Source organism: Parus major, chromosome 26 (assembly GCF_001522545.3).
Source record: "Parus major isolate Abel chromosome 26, Parus_major1.1, whole genome shotgun sequence".
NCBI classification, from domain to species: domain Eukaryota; kingdom Metazoa; phylum Chordata; class Aves; order Passeriformes; family Paridae; genus Parus; species Parus major.
In genome coordinates, this window is record NC_031795.1 from 3,562,321 (window position 1) to 3,570,947 (window position 8,627).

General features: G+C 57.3%; 1 protein-coding gene across 2 annotated transcripts in view; it reads left to right on the forward strand.

Annotated features, from left to right (window-relative positions):
• Positions 1-1,396: 1,396 nt before the first annotated feature.
• Positions 1,397-8,627, forward strand: part of BAK1 (BCL2 antagonist/killer 1) — a 14,560-nt gene continuing 7,329 nt past the window's right edge. Inside the window, exons 1-2 of one of the 2 annotated variants that reach the window (XM_015650947.3) lie at positions 1,397-1,543; positions 4,899-5,004. In XM_015650947.3, coding sequence (XP_015506433.1) covers positions 4,929-5,004 — 76 coding nt within the window. In that variant the 5' untranslated portion in view covers positions 1,397-1,543; positions 4,899-4,928. Of the gene's footprint in view, positions 1,544-4,048; positions 4,452-4,898; positions 5,005-8,627 lie in introns of those variants that run through there. The other variant, XM_019009027.2, reaches the window with a different exon arrangement.

Below are 8,627 nucleotides of genomic sequence, written 5' to 3' on the forward strand. Positions count from 1 at the left end.
TGTTTAATATTATTCATTTTCTGTTAAATAAATAGTTTTTTCCACTTTTCTCTGATGAAATATTTTTCCCGAACCAGCTGGGGGAGGAGCCGCTTGAATTTGCTTTCTGTGGGGGATCCCATTCAGAGGTTTTCTCGAAGATTTGTCCTAAACCAGGACAAAGGGTCAGAGTCATGGACATCAGGCCCAAACAGCCACATTCACCCCCAAAACTCACCTCAGGAATTAAAATGGGTGGTGGGACCTCGAGCCCCACTCAGGACTTTCTCTGTGGGCTCAGCTGGGAGGAAGGCAGCCCTTTGGTGGGCACAGCCTCCATGAGCTGATTCGTCACTCCATGATGATCATCCCTCCCCAAAGGCCAGCTCTGACTGGGACACCTCTCCCCAGTCCCTGTCCCCACGGGCACTGTGGGAATCCTTTTTTTCAACCTCCAGCAGCTGCTTTTCACCGCCAGCACAGCCCCACCCTCAGCAGGGTTTGCCAAGGCCATGCTCCCAGCAGCCCAAACTTCGGAGGGAGGCAGAGCAGGACCCTCTGCTGCCAGGGCCCGGTTTTCCCTGGAAAAGCTCAGCCAGCAAGCCAAGAATTCCAAAATCGCTGGCTCCGGGGCCGAGGAGATGCCGTGGAGCCCTCAGAGCGCTCCTGCCATCAGGCAGAGGTGATGAGATAATCAGCACTCAGGCGTCTGCCCAGCCCCAAAGCTCTGCTTATCTGGCATTTTCCAGCCCCAGCAGCGTCCCTGGCAGCGTCCCAAGGAGCGAGGAGAGGAAAAGCAGCTGGGGCAGATTGCTGAACCCTCCGGGGCTGAATCCATCTCACGCTCTCCTCGAGCTGCTGGGATTTCCCCAAATCTCAGCGGATTCCGAATTCCCTGAGGCACTGGGTGGGAGCCGCCTCTGCCACCGGTGACTTTTGTTTTGTGGGTTTTTTTTTTCCTGCTGGATCAACTCAGGTTCCCTCCCAGTAGCCGGCAGCTCTCAAATTGTTACTTTAACGGGGCTCTCGGCCGGGGAGCCTGGCAGAGGGCGAATTTAAGATGCAGCCGTGAAGAAAAAGCTCCGATAACTGCGGGAGAAGCCGGGGAAGAGCCCAAGATCTCCGGGAGAGCCCGGCAAGGAGGGTGCGGGGGTGATACGGGCTGTGCGGTGCCAACCCCGCACCCCCCGAGCCTTGCAGTGCCCCGGGGCCTGGCGATGCTTCAGCTTCCCCCGAGTCCCCCGAGGAGCCCCCAGAGCCCCCCAAAAAGCCCCCCGTGCTCGGCGCTGCCCCGCACCGGGGTTGGTGCCTCTAGAGGGAGCTGAGTCCTGCGCGGCTCCGCGCCCGCCTCTATCTATGGTCAGTGGGGTTGGGTTTCTACTTGATTTTTTTTTTTTTTCCTCTTCTTCTTTTCTCTCCTCCTCCCCGGCCCCGCGCGCTTCCTTTCCCCGTGCCGCGCTCCGGGCAGGAGGCAGAAGGGAGCGGCCGGAGGGATGGAGCGGATCCCGGCAGGGATGCGGTAGCTCCCGGGATATCCCGACCCGCTGCTCCCCGCCGGGACACGGTGAGTGACGAGGGTACCCCTTCCCCCCTCCCCAGACTCTCCTAGGATGGGATATCCGTGTTCTCCGGGCCCGGCCGGGGCAGGGATGGGCAGGGATGCACCGGCAGCCGCGGGGTGCGGGGCTCCGGGGGTGCGGGAAGGGTGACAGGGACAAAGTTCCTCAACGGCCGCGCTGGGTGCGGGAAACGCCCGGGGCAGGGCTGGAGGTCCCGCTGCGGGCGGGTCCCTGCCCCAAAGAGAGAATTTACCTGCCCCACACAGGGAACTTCCCCTCGTTTAACCCAGTTTTCTCCAGTCGGGATTTACACGCCGCGGTGGTGACAGCTGCCCGCGGCATCAACCGAAGGACTCCGGGGAGGGGACACGGGGGGACAGAGCTGTCCCCGCTGAGGAACAGGTGACACCCGTCCCACCACCCCCGGGTTGTGACCTGGGCACGGGCAGAGCACGTGTGGCTGTGCTGTCCCCGCGGGGACCCCCGGACCGGGCGCGGCTTTGGGGGGGACCTTGGCTGGATGGATGCTGGGGGTCGTTTGCCCACCCTGGGGCCTTGCTGGGTGGGAAAACCCCGGACCGGGCAGCCCCCAAACTGGGCAAACTCCCCATGTCGCTGCCCTGGGGCAGGACGAGGAGCGGCCCTGGCTCCGCGCTGGCCGGGCGGGGATGGGATCAGGAATGCTGTGGGATCTCTGTCCCAGGAGGGATCACTGCCCCGCACGGCCTCATGGAATCACTGCCACGCAGCTGAGCTGCAAAAGGATCGTCCCAGGGGATGCTCCATCTATTTCCTGGCATTCATAACACGTCAGGGGGTGATTCCAGAGCCCCATGGCTGGGCTTGGACATCGGGATTGCAGCTGCTCCTCCTCATGGATCTGCTTCCTTTTCCCACTGTCTTCCCCGATCCCAGGGTTCAGGAACTTTGCTTTGAGAAAAGCTGGGAGAAGCGATGGGGGTGACTTAAAGACACCCAGGAAATGTCTCTGAGACTTCAAAGGGGAGGAGACAAGGGGGAAATGAGGAACAGTGGAGGCAAAGGTGTTTGTTTTATTGGGGAGGACTGGGAGTTCAGGAAGGTTCATTCTTGGCATGGCAAGGTGCTCCTTACTGAAGACAAGAGCCCTGTGCCACCCTTGGAGCTGCAGCCAAATCCCACCGAAGTTCTGGCTGCTGCTTTTAGCCCCTTGCAGCCTCCTGCAAGACCCTCGTAGGGTGGATCAGACCCTGCAGCTTCCCTGACACCCTCCCTTGAGCCCTGACTCAGATCCTGGAGGGTTTTCATTTCCCGCAGCCCTGGGCTGTCTCTGGGTGTTTGGGTGTTATCTCCTTCTTCACACCCTTCCCTGTTCTCCAGCTCGGTATTCCTGTAACAAAGGGGGAAGCTGGGAAGCAGGATAAGCACAGGCAGCAGCTCTGGAACCCGGAGAGGATGGGCTGAGGCGCTCTGACCCCACAGAGATGAGCAGTGAACTCTTTTGGGAGTCCACAGAGGCCTTTGGGGCCGGCAGAGGTTGGGGACAGCAGTGACAGGGCTGCGGTGTCCTGTGTCACGGGGAAAACAGCGCTGCCAGGGCCCAGGAGGAAACCGAAAACAAAAGTTCCTGCAGTGCTTCAAAACGAAATGCAAGTTGAAAATCATGACTCATCTGCCTCTGGCTCGCTGTGCTGTACAGGCAGCCCGTGCTCCAGGAAGTCCTCGCTTCCCACTGCCCTCACTCACTCCAGGCACAAAAGCCCCTGTCAGCAGTGGGCAGCCCTTGGTCGCTGTGGGACACAGCCCTGCTGCCCCACACGCCGAGCTGGAAAAGCTCCAGAGGCTCCTGAGCTTTCTGCTGGGTGCATCCACACCCTGCCCAGCATCCTGTGCCACCTGAGCAGTGGCACTGTGGCGTTCAGAGGAAATTCCCACTTTTCCCAGTTCCCATGGCTCCAAGGAGCTGCTCCCAGCCTGGGAACAGTTCTGAGTCCTCCCAGTGCAGGTAGGCTCAGCCATGGCCTGGCATGGCAGAGGATGAAGCACAGGAGGCTCCTCAGTGGAGAAGATGGACACCATCTCTGGGATCTGCATCCCAGGGGATCTGCACTGTCCCTGGCATCTGCACCATCCCAGGGGATGGACACCATCCCAAGGATCTGCACCATCCCAGGACAGTGAATTCTGTGATTCTATGAGCCAGGAGAGGCAGCTCTGGAGCTGATCTTGGCGAGTGGCTGGCAGCTTTCCCCAGAGATTTACCCCTGCTCCCAGCTGATGAGCCTTGCTACATTCTCAGCTCTTCCTTGAATGGACATGTTTGAGTTTGGGGAGGAAGGAGGAAATCCTGTCCTCCCATCCTTGGAGTGTAGGAAAAACCAGCATTTCCATCTTGGTCTCCAGGCCCTGAGTGCAGCTGTGTCAGGACCTCGTGGCTTTCTAAGCCAGGTGGAGCTGCTTTGCACTTCCAGGCAAAATCCCACAGAAAACAGACTGCACTTCCTGTCTCACATTTATTTTTCCTTCTGAACAATCTCCAGTGTGATGCCATGAGCTTGAACCACGCCGTGCACTTCTCCCATAGCCATGGGTGGTTATTTATCCCTACCCAGCACTTCCTTTATTTTTGTCAGGGATGCAATTTAAATTTTGTGGTGTCAGGTGTCTCATCTGTGAGTTCAGGCTTGGTCCAAAGCTGGGAAGGTCCCAACTCAGCCATGTGGAACTGTGGGATGGGAATATGCTCTGGAATGTCAGCAGCAAGGAGCTGCCCTGATCCCGTTAATCATTAATCCTGAGGGGGACGTCATTAATTTGTTAATCCTGAGGGAAACTTCATTTCCCTCCCAAACCCCTGAGGGCAAAGAAGCTCTAATGAGTCCAGAAGTGCGGGTGTAGGATTCCTGTGAACTTCAGGGGAAAGATGAGCTTTGAGTTTAGTTCTCATTTAATTTTCTTATTTCCTGAGAGGGGAAATGTAAAGAGCAAGGGGAATTAGAGGAAATCGGGGCTCATCTCATGAAGATGTTGTCATGGCAGCTTAGTGTGGTCGCAGCCAGGGAGTCGCAGAGGTGTTGGAATTTTAGTCCCAGACTTTTCTGAAGCTCTGTGGTCTGGGCTGAGGAAGAGCTGGTGCAGGCCACAGCTCTGTCAGAACAGGATGGAGCAAAAATGAAAGGAAGGAATTCTAGTAGTATGAGGTAACATCAGCCCATGAAGTGGGGGTGGACCCAGAACCCAGAGCTCTGTGGGACAGAGTGAGTGTGCCAGGAAGGGAGGAGCCACTGGCAGAGATAAGCGCAGCTTGGAGCAGTTGGCTCTGCCAGAGGGGATTCCTTGGGCTGTGAGCAACCACAGTCACCATCTCCATCACCCTTCCAGGTGAAGCTGCCATTCCCAAACCTCTCTGCAATGGCTTCAGGGAATGAGGGGGACCCTCCGCAGGCGCAGGGACGCCGAGGGAGCCACAGGCGCAGGCTCAGCTCAGGTAAAGGGTTCTGGGGTGCTCCTGGGAGGGAGCAGCTCCAAACCTTTATTTTTTTTTATTCATTCCCCTGCTGTGTTCCTTTGGCAAGATGGGATTTCCTGTCTCCGGGGCTTTTTGCAAGGCTGGGATAACAGAGCAGCTCCATAAGGAACTGAGTTGAACTGGGAGGTGCTCAATGCTTTTGGGAGATGCCAGGGGCTTGGAGCATCCTGCTCTAGTGGGAGGTGTCCCTGGGTGGAACGGGATGAGCTTTAAGGTTCTTTTCTATCCAAAATAATCAAGGATTGTGTGCTTTTCATTGGATGGTCAGGGTAGGCAGCACGGTGGGACTGGAAGGCACGGAGAGAACAAAGTGCTGGGAGCTGCCTGGTGTTGTGTATTTCCTTCCCTGAGCAGGAGAGAGCAGGAGGTGTTTGGGGTTTAAATCACAGATCTCAGGCAGTCTGGGTGGCCTGAGGGTGACATCAGGTCCCGTGTGCCCGGGGCAGTGGTGGTGAGCTGGGGGCAGGGTCACTCTGTCCCCGTGTGAGCCCAGCCCTACCCTGCCCTGCTTAATGGGTGAAACTGGGAAGGGGATGACAGCAACCTGGAAAAACCCTCAGCTCCCAGCTCATCCCGACAGGATGAAATGTGGGACACGGTGACTCCTGGTGCTGCTGGGCAGGTGGGGGAAGATGGGCTGTGTCAGCTCTGTCAGCACTCAGGGGTGGGGCGGTGGAGCTCAGCCCAGCCCGCGGCTCTGCCCTGACCGTGGCATTTCTGTTCTGCTGCTGCCTGGGCTCTGCTCCCTCTCTCAGTGCCAGACCCTTTCCCTGGAGGGAAAATACCCCGTCCTTGCCATGCCAGAGTCCAGGAGGTACAAAAATCCACAAACAGGAGCGACTGTTTGCTGATTTCCTGTTGAGACCAGTAAGATGCTGATGTGAAAACCAGCAAGAAATCAGGCCCTGAGCTCTGAGCATGCCAGGTCATAGTCCCAGTTCCTGTTCTCTTAGACACTTACTGGCAGTCCCAGCATCCTTCTGCTTCCCAAAACTCAGGGGGAGTTGGGAGGAATTCCACCTCTGGAATTTGGAGGTGGCAGAAGCTTCATGTGCCCCAGTGGGAGCAGGGATATGCAGCTTCCACTGTGGGATTGAGGGGTGGAAAGAGGCTTTGGTGAAGGGATTGAGCCTGGATTTCATTTGGAGCTCTGCTTGTTTGCCTTTGGATGCAGCAGAGATTTTCTCTCCTGCTCAGGGATTTGCTTGGGCATTGTTGTGAGCCCTTGCCCTCCTTGGCTGGGGCATGGCCAAGGTGGCAAGGCTGGGGGGCACCTTCCTCTCCTGGTGTTTTTAGGTGTGTCTTTAGGGGGTTTTAGGGCACTGTGGATGAAGACAGGAGCCTCCTCAGCCTCCTGGGAGTGTGTGATGGAACAGGAACAGCTCTGCTCATGAACACCACAATTACAGCAGCTTTCCTGAGCCCAGTTCAGGACCAGGAGCAGAAAATCTCCCTCTTTGAGGGATGAGTTCCTGTCTCACAGCCCAGGCTGCCCCTCAGCTCTGCAGGGAGATATTTGGGGATGCTGCCCCTCCTCAGGGTGGGAAGGTGCTGCTGCTAAAGAGCAGAGGGAGGGGAAGGTTCTGTGCTGTGCAGGTCCCTCGGGGCTGGCAGGTATCCCCTGTCTGGAGACTCTGCTCTCCAGCAGGGTTACACCAGCACAGTGCAGTGCTCACCCTGGCCACCCCTGGATCCTTCATGGAATCGCTGTTAATGGATAATAGGAACCACCAGGGGCTGCCCAGCTTGCTGGGATCAAACCCAGCTGCTCATCCCACACTCAAACTGCAGCTGCAGTGAGGGAGAGCTGGGCTTTCCTGGGGGCAGAAATCTCCAGAGGCTGCTTTTGCTTTCCAGGGATATCTTCTGTTTGCAGGCTGGAATCTCCCTCTGTGCAGGGAGCTGATCCCTGTCTCCTGGGCTCCAGGGGATGGGGCCAGGTTTCACCAGTCCCTGCCTGGGATGATTATTTGGGGCTGATAGGGATTTTTGGCCAGAGCTGCCAGTTTTTCCCAGAGCACAGCTGCTCCCAGGAGATGGGAGTAGTGAGAAATAAAGGATCTCACACAGAAATGCAGGGGTTGAATGTTTGGGCTGTCTGCTCTGTGGATCCAAGGTGTGGATCCCAGAGGGAGCAGGCACAGAGCAGTTCCTCCCTTCCAGAGATCCCTGAGCAGCACCAAACCTCCCCCTGGCACTGCTGGTCCTGGGAATGCAGCAGGCAAATCCTGATCCAGATCCCTCCAGTGGGAGAGGCCAAGACAATCCCAGTGGGTGCTGGGGATAGCACCTGGGGGAAGGGGGAGTGTGTCCTCCTGCCCTGATGTTACTGGAAATAGCTCCTGGGGTAGCCAACCCAAGGATTATTTTGGTGCAGAGATTTCCTCTTCTGCCTGGCCGAGTGTTTGCCCTCCTCTCCCTGAAACTCTGAGTCAGTTGGTTTCATTTTCTGGCTCTCCCTGGAGCGTCACCAAGTCCCGGTTCCCAGAAAGTGAAGGATTTGTTTGCCATCAAACAAACCCGTGTCTGATAACAAAAACCAATCCCTGGAAACACGGATGGGAGCTGTCCTTTCCCTTCAGCTCTGCCGGTGTAACCTGAGCATGGCAGGTCCATCCAGGACAGGGGGGTGGGACCAGCTGGAAAACCCTGTGAGGAGAATTTGGTGTGGTTTGGGGGCTTGGGGTGGGGTTTGTGGGGCAGCACCACCAGAGCAGCTGTGCCCTCGCTTCCCAGCTCTGGGCAGGGAGATCTCAGGTTGGAAATGCAGATTCTGGAGATCTGTGTGGCCAGTCTGGATTTATGGGATGGTGGGACAGGGTTTGGCTGCTGTGGAGCTGCAGGGTGATCCCCCAAAGCCCCAGTCCTGCAGGATCCCCCACTCCTGCCCCTGTCCTGGGACCTCCTGTACCTGGGCAGTGTCTGGGTGCTCTCTGAAAGGAGCTGAGCTCTGGTCCTGCCCCACCACTCCTGTCCCCATTTTTATCTTGGCAAAGAAAGGGGGAAGGACAGTGTTCCTGGTCCCTGTGGGGTCACTCAGTGGGGCTGTGGGAGCCACTGACCCTCTCCAGGTGCTTCTGGAGCGGCTGAAACAGAGCTCTAATCCAGCACATCCTGTGGCAGAGTGGGGACTTTCCCTGGAGCTGTGGAATGTGTGTGGTGAGGGATCGCTCACCGTGGGGCTGAAACGCCTCTGTGGGGGCTCCCTGGGCAGTGTAGGGACACCTGTGTGGGTCTGGAGAAGGTTCTGTGGGGGCAAGGACAAAATGTGTGGGCCTGGAGATGTTTGTGTGGGCACAGGGATGTGTGTGGGTCTAGAGAAGGTTATGTGGGAACAGGGATGTTTTTTTAGGTCTAGAGACAATTTTGTGGGGACAGGGATGTTTTTATAGGTCTGGAGCTGATTGTGAGGGCACAGGGCCACGTGTGGGATGTGGAGAAGGTTGCGTGGGGACAAGTGTGGGTCTGGAGATGGTTCTGTGGGCACCGGGCCATGTGTGTGGGTCTGGAGAAGGTTTTGTGGGGACAGGGCCATGTGTGTGGGTCTGGAGAAGGTTTTGTGGGGACAGGGCCATGTGTGT